Raw genomic sequence first — 17,088 nt, forward strand, 5'->3', positions numbered from 1 at the left:
TGATGGAGCTTGTGTACTCCTGCCTGCAGCTATAATTTGTTCATTTTAGTAATCTTTAGGCATTTTATTAGCCTCTCATTGTCCATATCTGCACCAGACTTGATCTGCTATGTAACATCCGGCTCATTTCGTGGCGGAGGACGTCAAAAAGTTAAAATATTTAACTAGCGCAAAGACAGGTTGTAAATATTCCTGTACGCACGAACCAGCTTAGCGAGTCTTCACTCGAACTTCTTGATTTTTAAATAAAATTTAATGAAATTAAATGAGGAGAAACGCACCTCGTCACAAAATCGCATAGTTCCCCACGCGCCACGTGCCACGCCCCGGTGATGTCATCCGCTTTTATGTCATCAATTAATCTACGATTGTTTGTTGAGGTTAACAACGATCAATTAAGGAAATTTCTTTAAATTGGCGTCTCTGTTTACATGTCGCCTGCGGAGACAGACTCACTGCACCAATTCTTTGTAAACACAGCGAGGGAAGAAGGGCGGAGCAGGCGGAGCATGCAGCGCTAAAACATCCCCAACTTCAAAACAAAAACAAACAATAAGTCTAGTTTTGACTGTGGTATTGTGTATTCAGAGTACTACGACAACACCTTCCACCCGTTTTCCATTATTTTGTTACAAACTTTAATGTTCAAATGATTTGTTAGTTGTATGATTTAATTTCTCTTGAAACATATTTTCTGTTCACATACTGTATTTTCTTGTAACTCAGGTCTCTTGCAAATGAGATCTTGTTCTCAGTGGGTTATATATTACACACAACAATCTTATCAATCTTAATATTTATACATATCTAGTACTTTAATCAGTTTGAATAAAGAAAGTAAACACTTTCAATTTGCACGGAGCTCTTCAACAGCTTCACAGTGTTCACGTGCATGTCTGGAGTTTGATTTTCATTTGTATAGTTGTCTGTATTTCCGTGTCTCCTCAAACATGGACTGAAGGAGAAGATGAATGAAGATGTCTTGCATTACTGCCCACAAAACCAACACTGGCACTGATAAAACACCACATCGGCTCCCTGAGTCGCACGAATGCATATTCTTATTTACGGAATAAACAACCAAATGCGTTTGTCCGTCCATCGAGCGCTAAAGGGAACGCACACCGGCCGACCACTTAGTACATCAAGGTAAGGTTTAGTACGGCCAAAACCATCAAGTAGTGTGTGGTAAGCACCAGGGTGGATGCAGTATCTGCTGAAGTATCCCACAATGCATTGTGAGGGAAAGGTGACATTTGCCTATTGATGGATCTATTAGCCGTAACCGGTAAATGTCATGATACCAACGTCAAAAAAGGCCAAAAGCTTGGACAAATATTGAGGACCTGGTCCAGTCTCCTTTCTCGCTCCTCAAAATACTTCTCCCACCAGCAGCGAGGATACGGGGCGTGCCCTCGGTGCGGCAGACCAGGTAGAGGCAGGCGGCGATGACGTGGGACGAGCGGCGGCCGCGGGTCATGTGCTTGTTCAGCGCCATCTTGTAGAAGTTGAACGCCGTGTCCAGGCAGTGCTGGTTCATCTGCAGCTGGTGACCCATCGTGCTGATGTTACGCTTGGCTGCGCGCACACACACACACACACACACACACACACACACACACCTTAATCACAGTACAGTCGCTTCATAATTCACGTAGAAAATCAACGGTTTCCCACAGGTCTTAAAGGACGTGTTCCCTATTTTTCCATCCAGGTCTCAAACTCATTATTTACAACTGTTCGTCCACAACTTGCTGAAGGCTTGACAGGTGAGAAACGTAGCGCTCTCCTGCAGCTTCTCACCACGCTTCAATGCAGGTCAACGGGGCGAGAAATAAAAACCCTTTTTTCCCCCGACATGGGAAGCTCCCATTCTACAGAGTCTTTAGAGAAGAAATGGTGGCAAACAGCTTCATCATCATCATCATCATCATCTTCGGGGTTTTAATTGACTCTTCGGCTACATCCGTGTTAACGTAAGAGACTGGAAACAGGAAGTCTCGTTGCTGTTCGGTTTAGTAACTATTGTGCATAACCTCCGGGTGCGTTGCTAAGACATTTCACTGTTTATATATATGAACGTATGTGACAAATAAACCTCTCGAATCTTGAATCCCACTGGCGACCTGCTGTAGCCAGTGTTATGCTCAGGATGTACCGTGACTTTTTATTATTTTTTTAAGGAGAATCAATATAATTGTTTTATCCTGAATCGTTCTCTGCATGTAAACACAGTGAGCAGCTGCAGCAGTGCGAGGTTTCTCAGTCCCAAAGCCTTGGGCAGGCTGCGCTACCAACAGGAATAAATGATGACTGACGACATTTTGATGAGGCCGGATTGAAAAACAGCCAATTTATCCTTTAACCTACACCAGGCCGCAAAAAACTCCCAGAAAAACAACTTGCAAAGAAATAGAATAAAACCTTGAGAACAATACAAATCTGCTCGGATTGGATCCCAGAGACGAAATCTGATTCAATCGATCAAAACGTTGATCAAGGTTGAGAATCAGGGCAGATATCACCAAACACCCAAGGCATCAGTGAGTGGACACATCCATTTGTCTTTTCCACGGGAGACACGCACGTTAATTAAGAACGACCACATCTCGTGCACAAACAAGGCTCCTTCACATGAGGACACAGCGGTCCAAGCTGTTGAGCAGAGATGACACTAAAGACAGAGGGTGGAGAAGCACCAGCTTGACTGCAGGTGTGAGGAGAGGTCAGCACCGCCTCTATATTGAACGATGACATCACACACACACACACACACACACACACACACACACACACACACACACACACACACACCAGATGTTTCTCCTCTAGTAAATGAAATCAAAGGTCTGGGAGTCAGGGTGGAGCTGACGTCATTAAACCGCTGCCACTGCACTGACGCGTTTGATCTCATTTGAACCCAAAGCGAGGCCATTTCAACGTTTGCGTGACTGGCAGAACCTCCCTCCACCACCACCTCCACCACTGGAGGAGCTGTTATGACTCTACCCTGACCAGGCGGAAGCTTGGACTCCTAATGAGATAAAGATGGTTCCATGTTCCATGTCCCCCTGCGCTACGATGTGTGTCCGAGGGCTCCTGTACACCCACAACGTACCAACAGCAAAGTGGATTTCTCAAAGTAGTGTGGAGTTGACGCTCATCCATTCGGCTGTTTATTTATTCTGTATATTTTATCTGCACATTTACTCCTTGTACTTCTTCCCTATTCATTATCGTTTTTACGTTGTGGGTCTTCTGCTGTTGTATTGTCTCTGTGTTTACTTTGTGCGCAGCTTTTCTGGGCCAGGACGCTCTTGAAATCGATTCAATCTCAATGTGGCCAGTTAAATGATGTTCTCTATAGATTATTATAGATGTAATACAGCTTATGTCGGTGTGGTTGGTAAATGTTTACCACACTGTGAGCGTTCGTCAGCTTTCAGCTTGCAAAAATGATAAATATACTGTACCTTCGTGCCGCCTCATCCTGGGTTCCAAACAAACGCCGCGTGCGCGACACAGCGTGAGGGCGAACCCAAGAGGGTTTTAGCCTCGGAAATCACCTGGAAACCCTGATTCCCGACCTGATCAATCGATGAGTCGTTAATAGGCTGCAGGCGCTTGGTCACGGAACGAGCGTGAAGAAGCGCTTTTATTTCTGGGTGAGGGCAGATGCCGTCCTGTACGACCATCACTTTTTGCCCGCTACGGTTTTAACAAGCTCAAAATATTGCGGAGATGGTCATTAAAATGAACCCGTTGTGCGTTAAACCTTGGGATGGTACAGTCACTGTGGCCTCAAATGCAATAAGTAGAATTTTGTTTAGCGTTTGTCCCAGAAAATAAGTAGAACAGTCCATCTGTGCCGCAGGTGGAAAAACAGCTCTAATTGGGACGCTAACAAGGTAAAACGTGTTTCAATTTCAAGACACTTCTGCCTGGGGAAGCAGCAGAAGGAGAGAGGAGACGACAGAATAAAGGTCAGACCAGGGTCACCTGAAGCACCGTGAAGCAAAGCAGAGTTCACCGACAACAAGCTCCTGGAATGACCTTTCCTTTGCCGCCATCAGGTTCCTCCAAACGAAAATGTTACAGAGGACAGAGGGACGTGAGTGGAAGGCTGCAGGTCAAACGGAAAACCAGTTGACCCTTCACAGCTTCAACAAGGTCACCCAGACTTCTGGACCGGAGACAAGTTCAACACCTTGTCGACATGTTCCTCAGCAGCAGATGTGAGAGGGGCATGGGCGGCCAGGTGATTTGTCCGTGGCACCTGGTGTTTTCTGTCCTCGGGACGTTATTACGGCTGTGGAATAGCTCACCATCCACTGAGCGTGTGATTAGATCTCTCTGAACTCCATCACTGGTGCCCGCTGCTCTCACAGGTTCACATTTTTTGTATTTTTATAGTCCATGATGGTTCTTACTCATAATGTAAGACTAGACGCAGCGCTGAATCACTCATTTCCTAGTGAAGTAGCGTGTAGTAGTTAAGGCACCAACATGGACGCTTCCCCTGGAGACGCTTCCCCTCTAGTTCAATCACGGTGACCAAACTTCAAATAGTTTGGGCTTTGCACAATTAACGCCGGCCTTTAAATTGAAACGTCAGATTTGGAATATGTCACCTACTAATTACTACTGTCACGAGCCTTTTACCGACAGCAGTAGTGTCAGACGGGGCGGCGCTGTCCTCCTTACTCTTCCAGATGAAGAGTTCGGTGTCTTCATCCTGTCAGGAACCGCCCTGTCGGTGACTTCCCCCGACAATCAAAGTCATTATTCCAGCCAGAAAAACCTGCTGAGTCTCAAACTCAGAGGTCCTACCATCGTTTTAAAGGTCGTCTAGAATGAAACGAATGGTGTTTTGGACAATTACGCAGCAGACATTTGATTGTGGTGTCCTTTCCTTGAGGGCCCGGCACCTGGAGAATATTTTTGGCAACGGCATCGATTCCTGAAACACCTCATATGCAACGGAAGAAACGACTCGCATGTTGTATCGACGTCATAGCAACAAACACATCTGTGCTTGTCTTTGAAAAACACACCTACTCCAGTAAATCCACAACGAGCCCAAAACCATTCCCGAAATGACTGACGCGCCGAGTCATGTAATACTGACACCGCCTGGAACGGGCCATGAATGACCATGTTTAATGCCTTTTAACAAGCATAAACAGGATACACTTCACACGATGACAGTATTGGAGTGAGCTCTCACTGGGTTTAACGGTTCTTCTTCATGTGTCGGCATCTCAAACAGCCCTCTGATGTCATATCTCCCACTCGGAGCGCCTTTGAACCAGGAAGAGCTCCAGGTGTCTGGCTCTCACATTCCTTCTGCCGTTCTACTTTCCTGAGGTGTCATCTAGGCAGACCAGACTGACGTCGGACCGGGTTCCAGCTCCCACATAGTTCTCCCCTGAGCTGTGCCAATGAGCATGTACATTAACATCTGGTTGAGTCTGGAGTGGAGGATGTGTCATGCCAGCACGGCATGGATCCTCCCCGCCACAGACGTCTAGCGGCCAGTTCCGGGAAGTCTGTCACTCCATGTCCACCGTCCTCAGAATCAAGTGCGGGACTCCCACAGACGGTGACGGTGCACCGCCCGGGAAGGTTGAAAAGATCTTTGAAGAGAGACTCCAACAGGGCCTGAAACCGTTAACGAGGTGAACAGTTCCTCGGGGTCTGCGCCGCCCATCGGGGCCCAACCCGGCCAGGATGAGTGTTTGGCGGCTCGGGGTGTCATTAGAATCCACCTCGACCGGGACCTCCACCCGGGTCCGTCGGCACCCCAACGGGCACATTTCCTGCCGGGCGGGACGCTACAACCAACCGGCTTTGGAGAGGCCTTCAGCTGAATGTCAGGGTCATGTACACTCCACGCAGGCTCGCGTCAGGCACACGAGGGCAACAAGGGCGGTCATGCGTATTACACACATAGACAACGCAGCAAGAAACATTGCAGAACTGCAACCCTGTAGAACCAGTAAGCGGACGGGATGGACTGCATTTAGTATTGCGCCGGGGGACACAAAGAGGCTTTGCAAGATTGGCCCCTGCGATCGGCGGGGGCGGCCGTGCCAGGCTCCCACCAGCCCATCGGGGGCCCTTTGGGGGTTCGCCGTCTTGCTCAAGGGCACTCGGGCTCCCAGGAGCAGCCTCTCAATCTACCCTGAGCCACACTGGCAACCCAACTGTGTCAACCGGTGACAATCACTCAAAAGAAAAGAAAAGTCAAGTTGGGGAACGAAGTTGTATAACGATGGAGGTACTCCGTCAATAAAGATACTCGTTTTAAAAAATCAGCTATTTGGAGGCTTTATCAGCCAATAATACTCGGCCGGCTGCCCATCAGTCAGCGAATTCATATAATTTGTCTATAATGCAAATGCTAAATTTAAATTCTTCAATTAATTGTTTTAATATTTCTGGGCTTTTGGGTCTACCAGGTAGATTTCAGGGGGCCGGCTCCTGGAGCTTGGGTTTCCCACATTCCCTGTTCCCCTGCGATGAGCACACGGTCCTGTTTTGCTTTTCTGTCAACTTTTCATTTATTTTGATTCTGTCCTTTATTTATTTTACAAGGTTCTCTCTCTCCCTCCGACGCTGGGTTTAGGTTTTACAAGTGTTTTCTATCTCGTCTTTTAATGTTTACTTTTACTTTACTATTCCCCATTTAGAGTATTTTATTTACCGCCTCCACTTTGATCATCTTTTATGCTGCACGACACTTTGTATAAACTCTGCGTTGAAAAGATGCTTCACGAGTTTATTATGATGAGCCAGCTGTGTGTGTGAGACAGGTTGAGCAGACAGACAGAACAACTCACTGAAGTTCATCACAATGCTGAGAGATGGAAACACACAGCTCTCTCTCCCTCCCTCTCCCTCCCTCCCTCCCTCCCCCCCCTCCCTCCCTCCACCCTCTCTCCACCTGTCCACATGCCTCAGTAGAGTCTTTTTAGTCGGCGTCTGCTGCAGATTGAGTCCGTACGGCTCCACTCACTTCCTCCATCTTTTACTCTCCCTCTCACTGTTCCCTTCTTTCTTCTCTTTATCTTTGCCTTATCTCTCTTCTCTCTCTCTCTCACCCATCTGTCTTTCTTGTATTTCCTTTGTGTAAATGACTCCCTCCCCCTCCCTCATCTCTTTTTATCCCTCTCATTTCCTTCTCTTCTGTTGAACAGACAGAAGTTCCGCTGATTGACAACAGTCTCTTTAACGACACACACTGAAAATATAGTATCAAGTTTAAAGCTTTATAGGTTTCAGAAAGTGGAGCGGTCTGTTCCACCGCAAACAACCTCCTGCATTCATATCAATATTCATCCACAATTTAAGCATAAAAAAAAAAAGCCGCATCAGAAACAGAAAGTCAATGGAAGCTGTTCTGACTTCACGATTCTCCCCATTTCATGCTCTTATTTCCAGTACGTGGAGAAACCCAATGTGGAGCGTGCCGATCAATTTAATTCGTGATGAGGGCTGCTCCCAAAATAGTCGAGCCAACGTAAGTCGACGAGAAGAGTCTAAGTCGACCAAGTTTTTTATTGGTCGCAGGAAAAAATAAATAAATCTCCATTCAGCAGCTGCGTCCTGTCAAAATGAACCTTAAAACGTCGGCTACGTGGCTGGAGCCGTGTAGGGGACGCTCGAGCGCTTTTACTTTGAAACTAATTTCAACAAAAATAAAGGTTGAGCCCCCTTGCTGGTTGTTTCCACACATTCAGAAGAATAATTACAGCTTTTGCAGGTGATTAACAGGCGGCCGGCCTCATGCGTGCACACCGCACAGCGCTTGTAAATGAAGTTTATATTTCAAAGGCTGGTTTTAAGTCATTGCGATGGTGTCACTGATAAACAAACAAAACGTTCCGTCTCATGCAGAGTGCAAGACACATTCAGAATAACAACAATGTTCCTGACAGGCGGCTCGTCTCGCACCCACAGCGCTTGCGAATCAAAGTTAATTTTAAAAGGAGGAGTTAGAAGGTTGAATATTTATCTGTAATGTAATGGGTTATAGTACAGAGTTATAACATTCTTTCTCAGCCCTGGAACTAAAACCATTTTCTGAAGCCCCCAAAAACATATATATAAATAATTCAATGAATAAACGTGTGACAATTAGTCGACTAATGGCTTGGACTTAGTCCAGTGCTGGAAATGACTGAATCAAACGGGTCGATGTTTCACCCCCGAGCCTCTCCTTCTTCAGCGGCAACACGACACAACAAGGTTCTGGGTTTAAGAGTCTGACGCTCCCTCCCCCTCGCCCTGTGTCCTGGAGGCCTGCACCGCCCCCTGCTGGGGACTCACCGTTTGCCAACGTTTGGGCTCTGGATTCCTTCCCCACTCCCGTGTAATATCCTTCTCCAAAGTTTGGGTTAGTTCCTGAAGCTGCAGGAGGAGGAAGAGGAGGAAGAGGAGGAAGCTGTCAGTCACAGTGGGACTAGCGATGATCAGATTGATGCTTTACTCTTTTGCCAATGAGGATCCATTCAACTGTTCCAAACTGTTTTCCAATTTGGGACTGATGATTTTGAATTGAAAAATGGGTTTGTCCATTTAATATAATTCAGGTTATAAAGTCCTTCAAGAAAACCAGACCAAGAACACTGCAGCTCAGTGGTTTAGGGCCAAAAGTTGAATCAGAAATCCATTTCTATTGAATTCGTTAGGTTTTTGGCTGCAGTAAGGACGGAGCGAGAAATGATTGATTGGTCGTCCAACCATCGGGTTTAAACTCGGTATGCTCTCCTGGCTCTTCTAGCAAGAGCCAGCGGATGCTCGTGCAGCCTGGCACCCTCCAGTGGCCAGGCGCAGGTGTTGCCACCAGCTGGAGAAAAATGCTCTCATCAGCTCTCATGAGTAAACATATCGACAGCACAAACTTCTATCATGACTCGACATAATTTAGTCATTCCCTTATTAGTTCCCTCACTAGCTGCAATATCAACGTAATCAATTCATCAAATATTGACGAATGTGGTATGTTCTCTTGCCAAAGTGTCCTATTGTAACGAAACGTCCTGTGCACATGGAGCAGGAGCGGAGGCGCTTGGGGCCGAAGGTTCTGAGCTCATCAGGAGGTAAAAGCGTGAGAAGCGACTGGAGGCTCGGAGAGTCCCAGGACCTGAGCCAGACGCTCTCACAGCGTTGCAGGAAGCAGGAGCGCACAAAACCACCACAAAACGCCTTTTAAAGAGTCCACACCAGAAACGCATGGTTCAATATGAATAACAAGAGGAAAGCAGATTTATTTTCCTCCCGGATCCTGTTTCCATCAGTGACATCCAGAGGAAATCAAATCAACGTCCAGAGTTTTATTCAATCCGTTTCCTTTTGCAGCAAAACCAACAGGTTGCAGCATGGCCGCAGACAGCGTGCGTTGTACCTGTGACGTGATGACTACGGACGGATGCAGAGTCCAGCTGAGAACCACTGGTTTGGAAAACTGCATTTCTACGACCGCAACTGGAAACACTTCATCCGCAGATGGTGACTTTAAATCCTTAATATGGAGGAAACGTGCGGTTCTGCAGTGAACCAAACAGCCCAATTTCTCAGACGATTGGGATTCTGAATTTAATTATTTTTTACGTCTTTTAGAAGAAGCGCCATTTAGGATAAGAGACGGAACGGAAAACTTTATTTATCTTCGGGGAGAAATCCAGTATCTATTTATATATTTACATTGAATATTGGAACACAAGAAATCCAGTTCGAAAGTTCATGCACATATTTAAATATGTGATTATAAAAAAAAACTGGGACATTTCTAACACTGGCTGAGAATTCCCCTCAGATTTGGATGAAAACATACGATCATGGAATGTGATGCATTTGACAGCAGACTGTAGTGACCGCGACGGTCCTCTCACCGTCCCCGGAGACGAACTGTCCCACGGCGTGCGAGCCTCCTCCGCCCGATTCCACGAACTCCACCTCGGACACAATGATGTTGTCCTCCAGGACGGCGCCGCAGCCCATGCACACGGCATTGCCCCGCGACGCATCCACATCGATGTCTGTGCCGCCGCACGTCCTGCAGGTCCTTGAGCTCATCCTGGGGCCTGGAGCCCAGCAGCGCAGGGCCTGGAGGTCATATCAATGTTTGGAAGTTATGCAACCATACCACATATTCAATAAAATCGTACTTTTCTGCATTGGACTGAATTTGCTGGTGAAATATTTTACAAAGAAAATAATAAGATACAAGAAAAAGATCTCCAGACCGGTTCCCCGGGGCTGGAACGTCACCTTGAGAATGTAAAACACTGTTCGGGGAAAAGGCAAAATAATTCATTTCTTGCACTGCACTGTAACTCCTATGTATTCTATTTTTCTACTTTATGCATTCTATGTATTTTATTTTTTAACTTGATGCATTCTATGAATTCTTTTTAACTTTATGCATTCTACGTAATTTATTTTTTCTACTTTATGCATTCGATGTCCTTTTATAATGTGTTTCTTCGCACTTTCTCTTAATGCCTTTGATGTTTAATGTGAAGCACATTGAATTGCCTTGTTGAAATGTGCTGTATAAATAAACTTGCCTTGAAACACACATCTCACTATTCTAAATCTTCATTCATTTATTATTCTTCAATTCTCGTTATGTATCAACATTTTTTTCTGACTATGACCACAGAGAAGTTAGTTTCACATTGGAGATTAGATATTCACCTTTAAAAATCCAATAACGTTTAATCGGACCCATATTTCAGCACCAAACTAAATCTGCGTTACTCAGTGTAACACCTCCTCTCACCGAGTGTTTCTCCTTACTTCCACGTGGGAATAAACATATAAACTGTTTTTCTTTAGTCGATATATAAATCAAAACAACAAAAGAGCCATCACAACTTTTACTTTTATTATCGAGCTACGTTTTTTAATAATCATTTTTATTATGGGATGCCAACAATTTACATTGAATCAATTTGTACGGAGTTGAGCATCAACACTGGACTCTCCAAATAAAGTTGAATTGAATCACAGCGGCTTCCAGATTCTCTGGAAAGTACCTGCAGACGGAGGAGCGGCGAGCACAACATGTTCAGCTGCATCCTCAACACCATCAATATGAAGACTTGATGTTTCCTACTTTCACGCCTCTCAAACTGAATGAAAGGAGCAGGAACGGAAAATGAAACTTTAGAAATCTGCACTGCTGTGACATCGTCACGCCACCGTATCCATGGCAACGATGGAATACTCCCTTAGAGAGCGTGTGTGTGTGTGTGTGTGTGTGTGTGTTATTGCAAGGTATCAAGGGATCAAAACATACCAATGCGTAATATCCCAATTTTTTTCTTGTTTATTTTAGGTTTATTCACAATTTTTTTTTTTGTATATTGCCAATTTATTTCTATTTGTTATTACTTCAGTGCTTATTTGTAAAATAGGTTTGGGCGAACGCCCGAAACCAACTTCTGGCTTCATGAAAGTGTAATTGAAAAATTTGCACAAAATAATGGTTGACGTCCCCTTAAGTTTTAACTTCCCAAACTGATTTGGTTTGATAGCTTCAGCTTTTCTGGTTCCCAAGATCATTGGAATTTCGATTTTACTGCAAAATAGTTGATATTATTATTATGATTTCTTTGGGCAGTTTTTTTGTTTTTTTTACTTATAAAGAGATTGTATTCTCTGGGAACCAGAACCTGCAACTTGTCTTCCATTTGCTGTGCAGAATACCTCTAGCCATCCTCCCATTCAAACAGGTTTCCGAACCTGTTTGAAAGGGAATGGGCCCGACCCGAAAACCTGTTTTCGGGTCGGGCCAATCACAACCGTTTATCTAATACGGGGCGGGGTTGATACTGTGATGATGCAGAGGAGAGCCTTTGAGCCACCTCACCAAGATGGCTGCCGCAGAACTGACATGGTCTGCTGTAGCCGCTATCACGACGGTATTAAACCAAGTGGACAGTTTCTTTTCTCTAAAAGAAGAAGAATCCACTGCACTAATAGGGGACCTGTTACCAATCACTTTTTCACTGCTCGTGTACATCCCTGTGAGGTTCACCGCCGGATCAAGCACCAGGGTTCTGAACCGTAAGCCTTCCCCTGTAACACCGTGCCGACACAGTGCTTTACGTTCCTTCCACGAGCATGGGAGCGAGTGTAAACAAACATGGCGGAACGTGACGCTTGGGTGACTCATTGGATGGATCGTTACAGCACTTGACCGTCTGCTACCGTGCGGCGGCAACATGAGGTGAATTAAAGTTGCCATCTTCAATTTGGCAGATAAGTCAGGGTTTGATCTATACGTCGCTTATTTGGCCTCTCCTGTGAATCTCAGAGTCCCGGCAAGCGCCTCCCTGTGCTGCACGTCAGAGACTTTACCGAGTGTTTTTTTTTTTAATATAACGTTTTTATGAATTGAATATACATAAAAACGAAGGAGGAAAATTAATACTGTGAAATACCGTATACAGCAGTATTTTGGTAGATGCTGTGCTGTGAAATTTCATACTGTTACATCCCTAATGGGAACTGCACTGTTGGCTGCAGAAACCAGCACAAATCGATTAAATTAAAGAGGAATTAATACAAACTGTGAAGAAATTGCGGATGATGGAAATGTAAGTAATTAAAAAATAATTCTGCTGGGTGTTTCCTTCTGAAAAAAAAAAAATGTTATTAAAAAGGAACGCTGATAAAGTGAGATCACTGAACGTTTACGGACTAAATACAACAGAACCCGGAAATAAAGCTCAAACCTCATTGGCTCAGAACCGGGGACCAAGCTGCTCATTTACATTTAAAGCGACACGCACGGAAGCAGCCCGTCGAGAACAGGATGGCTTAGAGCAGGGGTCGGGAACCTTTTTGGCTGGGAGAGCCATAAAAGCCAAATATTCCTAAATGTATTTCCTTGTGAGACATAATATTAAAATTTTATGTAACTTAATGCGTGCATTTTTTTAAGTAAAGCATACAACCTGAGCGTAGGCTGCTCTTCATGTTTCTCAGACGCCACAAAGACTGCTCACATGCGTATGTGGAGCCAAACACGCTCGGCACGGCAACACTCCCACGCTGCGTTGTGTGCTACGTGACGGAAGCTCCTTCCAAGTGTTAAGAATCAGCTGCTCTTCAGGTTCAAGTTCAGGAGATTATTTGTCACATACACATTGATGTTCTTTGCCATTTCTGTCAACTGGTGTTGAGCTGATTGCTCCGCCTGGAGGCAGGGAGTTTTCCTAATGTTTCTGTCTTACAGAGGGGATGGTGCACGGGCTGGTAAGCAGCCCAGCAGTGGAACGCCGTTCCTCCTGCGCCCAACAGGATCATAATTATCCACAATTATTATAATAATCCTCAGTGACATATATAATTGTGGCCTGCCTGACGCATGTTGAAATGAACAATAAAACTCTGGCCATGTGGGCGCACCACGGCCAGGACGACTCCGCCTCCCTCCCTAAAGCCTCACCTGTGGCAGAGACTCCCACAGGTGGAGCCTGAGCAGAGACCCGGGAGGGGCAGGGCCCCGCGTAAAAGGCCCCCGGAGCCTTTCTGTGGTCCGCAGCCGGTGCTTGACTACGCCCCTTTGTCCGCCACATTTATATTTTGAATTTTATTCTCAAAATTGTAATTTCTCTTACCTGTTTTACTTTAAAATGACACAGAATAATTATTTGTTACTTTTTAATTTTAGCTTGAAACTGTCTGTGAGCCATATACCGTCATCCAAAGAGCCATAGGTTCCCGACCCATGGTTTAGAGGCATGTTACAACGTCTAGAATGCATCATGGGTGGTGTTGTTTAATCCAGCCCGCGAGGAGTTTACATGAACAACAATCCTATAATATATTTAAATTTGTAGTATTCATTTAATTTATATTTTTCTGCAATACCCGCCGGAGCACGGTGCCAACAGCGCCCCAAGGTCCTGGGTTCGATTCCCGCCTGGGGCGCTGTTGGCACCGTGCTCCGGTGGGTTATCTCCCAAACAGGAGCCTTTCTGTGTGGAGTTTGCATGTTCTCCCCGTGCTCACATGGGGTTTCCTCCACCTCACGTCAGTAAGGACCCCCACCAAAAACATGCACCCATCATGGTCTGACCAGCGATGGACACTTATCACCTGGTCCCCGGGCGCGTCCACGTACGCTGCCCACTGCTCCTGGCTGTGCCCCCGGAGGAAGGACAAGCCAGGATGGTTCAATGCAGAGAATCCATTTCACCGGCCACCACCAAAGCATGTGCGTGTGTGTGTGTGCAAGCATGTGTTGTAGTGTGGTGTGTTGCGTGACTAATAAAGACTGTTTCTTCTTCTTCTTCTTCTTTCTAATACTTAATGGTACATGCATTGCCGGGCCTTCCGATGTCAAGTCACTCTTCTTCACCTGATCGTCACGTATGCATGACCCATAACAACATGAGCGCCGAAAAAAGCTCAAAATTGACAGCGAGTGTCGGGCTTTCAACTAAGACTGGATTGCAAAATATTTTGGATATATTGGCTCATTTTAGGAGTAAATGGTGAAAGCCGGTGATTTTCTCGAGCTGAAAGATGTACACTGGCTCTGATTGGTTGTAGGTCTATCCAATGCTCTGATTGGTTGTAGGTCTATCCAATTGTGTCCTGAGACATTTTGGTTTGCGCCCGTTGGTAACACCCCTTTGAAATCAAAAATGACCAGAGGTTCCAGACTAATATGCATTTGCAAATTGGTCTGGATAACACTCCTTTCCCACTGCACCAAGAACCAGGCAACACCCGCTAACATCTGGCATTTGTCATTACTAGGAATGGTTACACCCGGGTTTCAGTTCTGGTACAAACCCTGCAATAGACACGGGTATATATCGGCTCCAGCTCCAATCGCCAGTGATGGAAACATAACACCCAGGTAGACCCAAATGTTCGCCCCTTTAATGGCACGATGTGATGCATGTTAAAGTTCCAGACATTGGCGCATAAACAGCCAGGAATATCCATGTATCATTCTATCATTTCACATCCCATTTAGAATCAAAAATCAGAAGTTATGGACTTTTTCCCCCACATGGGGACCATGAAATGTTTTGAGTGTGGGGATCGCTCCGTGGTGACCACAGCCGATTTCCAAGTACTGATTCCCAATGAATGATTTCAAAGCATTCATTCTAAATCATAGATTCCTAATGACTGACTTGAAAGTACCGATTTCAAGCTCCATTGCCGCACTGCTCCTGGTCTCTGTCCAGCAACATGGCAGGTACCTGATTTCAACCCAACGTGCTCGACATTCATGTAAAACACAGACATTTAATCAGTGATTTCTGCTCAAACATCTGAACCTCACACAGCTGAGAAGCTGTGGCAGCACCTGGTGCCACTGGTCACCAGGTGAGTAGGAGCAGAATGCACCAAACTGCCATCTCCTCACACTTTACAAGTTAGAAATACAAATATGAACTTATATTTATACATGTGAATATTAACTTACATGAATATTAAATTATATTGATAAATATGAATATTAACTTGTATTTATACATATGAATATGAGCTGGTACTTGTACATTAACCTGGACGTGTACTCATGATACGAGCTGGTACTTGTACATTAACCTGGACGTGTACTCGTGATACTTGTACGTTAAGCTGGACGTGTACTCGTGGTACTTGTACGTTAAGCTGGACGTGTACTCGTGATACTTGTCCTGGTACTTGTACGTTAAGCTGGACGTGTACTCGTGATACTTGTCCTGATACTTGTACGTTAAGCTGGACGTGTACTCGTGATACTTGTCCTGGTACTTGTACATTAACCTGGACGTGTACTCGTGGTACTTGTACGTTCAGCTGGACGTGTACTCGTGGTCCTTGTCGTGGTACTTGTACATTAACCTGGACGTGTACCCGTGGTACTTGTACGTTCAGCTGGACGTGTACTCGTGGTACTTGTACGTTCAGCTGGACGTGTACTCGTGGTACTTGTCGTGGTACTTGTACATTAACCTGGACGTGTACTCGTGGTACTTGTACGTCCAGCTGGACGTGTACTCGTGGTACTTGTACGTTCAGCTGGACGTGTACTTGTGGTACTTGTCGTGGTACTTGTACATTAACCTGGACGTGTACTCGTGGTACTTGTACGTCCAGCTGGACGTGTACTCGTGGTACTTGTACGTTCAGCTGGACGTGTACTCGTGGTACTTGTACGTCAGCTGGACGTGTACTCGTGGTACTTGTCGTGGTACTTGTACATTAACCTGGACGTGTACTCGTGGTACTTGTACGTCCAGCTGGACGTGTACTCGTGGTACTTGTACGTTCAGCTGGACGTGTACTCGTGGTACTTGTACGTCAGCTGGACGTGTACTCGTGGTACTTGTCGTGGTACTTGTACATTAACCTGGACGTGTACTCGTGGTACTTGTACGTCCAGCTGGACGTGTACTCGTGGTACTTGTACGGTCAGCTGGACGTGTACTCGTGGTACTTGTACGTCAGCTGGACGTGTTGTACGTCACGGCAGCACTGACCTGGGATCAGCTTCAGTCGCTCCGTCCACGGTCACGCCGCTCGCGTGGCAGCTCCTCTCGCGAGACGCGGCGCAGCGTGAAGCACGCGCGTGGCGCCGGGCCGCGCAGCGCGTTTCTCGCCGGTTCACCGACTTCTCTCCGTTGTCCGGTTCACCGACTTCTCTCCGTTGTCCGGTTCACCGACTTCTCTCCGTTGTCCGGTTCACCGACTTCTCTCCGTTGTCCGGTTCGGCGTCTTCCCTCCGTCGCCCCGGTTCCCTCCGTCGCTGCGCGGGCGCTGAAGCGGCGGCGGCGGCGGCTCGTCCGGCACGTGCGGCTCGTCCCGACGACGCGGGGCTGGAGAAGGATCCGTGCGGCGCGAAGCGGCGTTGAAAACGAGTCGGGAGTCCGGAGTCGGTGTCCCGGGGAGTCCACGTCCGAAGGGCGGGGCTGGGTGTCACCCACCTGGACCGCAGCTCATCGACGCCGCTGCTCCGTTCACGTCGACCCTTCGCGGCCTTGCGCTCCGCTCCGCTCGGTGTTTTTCCGCGGTTTTCCTCCCGCTTCTCTCGCAGCGACGCGGTGGAGCGGGACGACGCCG

At 46.4% G+C, this 17,088-nt stretch overlaps 1 protein-coding gene across 1 annotated transcript in view; it reads right to left on the bottom strand.

Moving 5' to 3' along the window:
- The window catches only part of LOC307239479 (transcription factor IIIB 90 kDa subunit-like), a gene marked incomplete at its 5' end in the record, with an annotated part of 92,429 nt that extends 75,391 nt beyond the window's left edge, over positions 1 to 17,038 (bottom strand). Inside the window, 4 exons of the mRNA XM_080012866.1 lie at positions 1,405 to 1,578; positions 8,332 to 8,412; positions 9,897 to 10,110; positions 16,509 to 17,038. Of these exons, the coding sequence (XP_079868992.1) occupies positions 1,405 to 1,578; positions 8,332 to 8,412; positions 9,897 to 10,080 (439 nt within the window). The remainder of the gene's footprint in view (positions 1 to 1,404; positions 1,579 to 8,331; positions 8,413 to 9,896; positions 10,111 to 16,508) is intronic.
- Positions 17,039 to 17,088: the final 50 nt, after the last annotated feature.

Source organism: Zeus faber, assembly GCF_960531495.2.
Source record: "Zeus faber genome assembly, chromosome: 13".
NCBI classification, from domain to species: domain Eukaryota; kingdom Metazoa; phylum Chordata; class Actinopteri; order Zeiformes; family Zeidae; genus Zeus; species Zeus faber.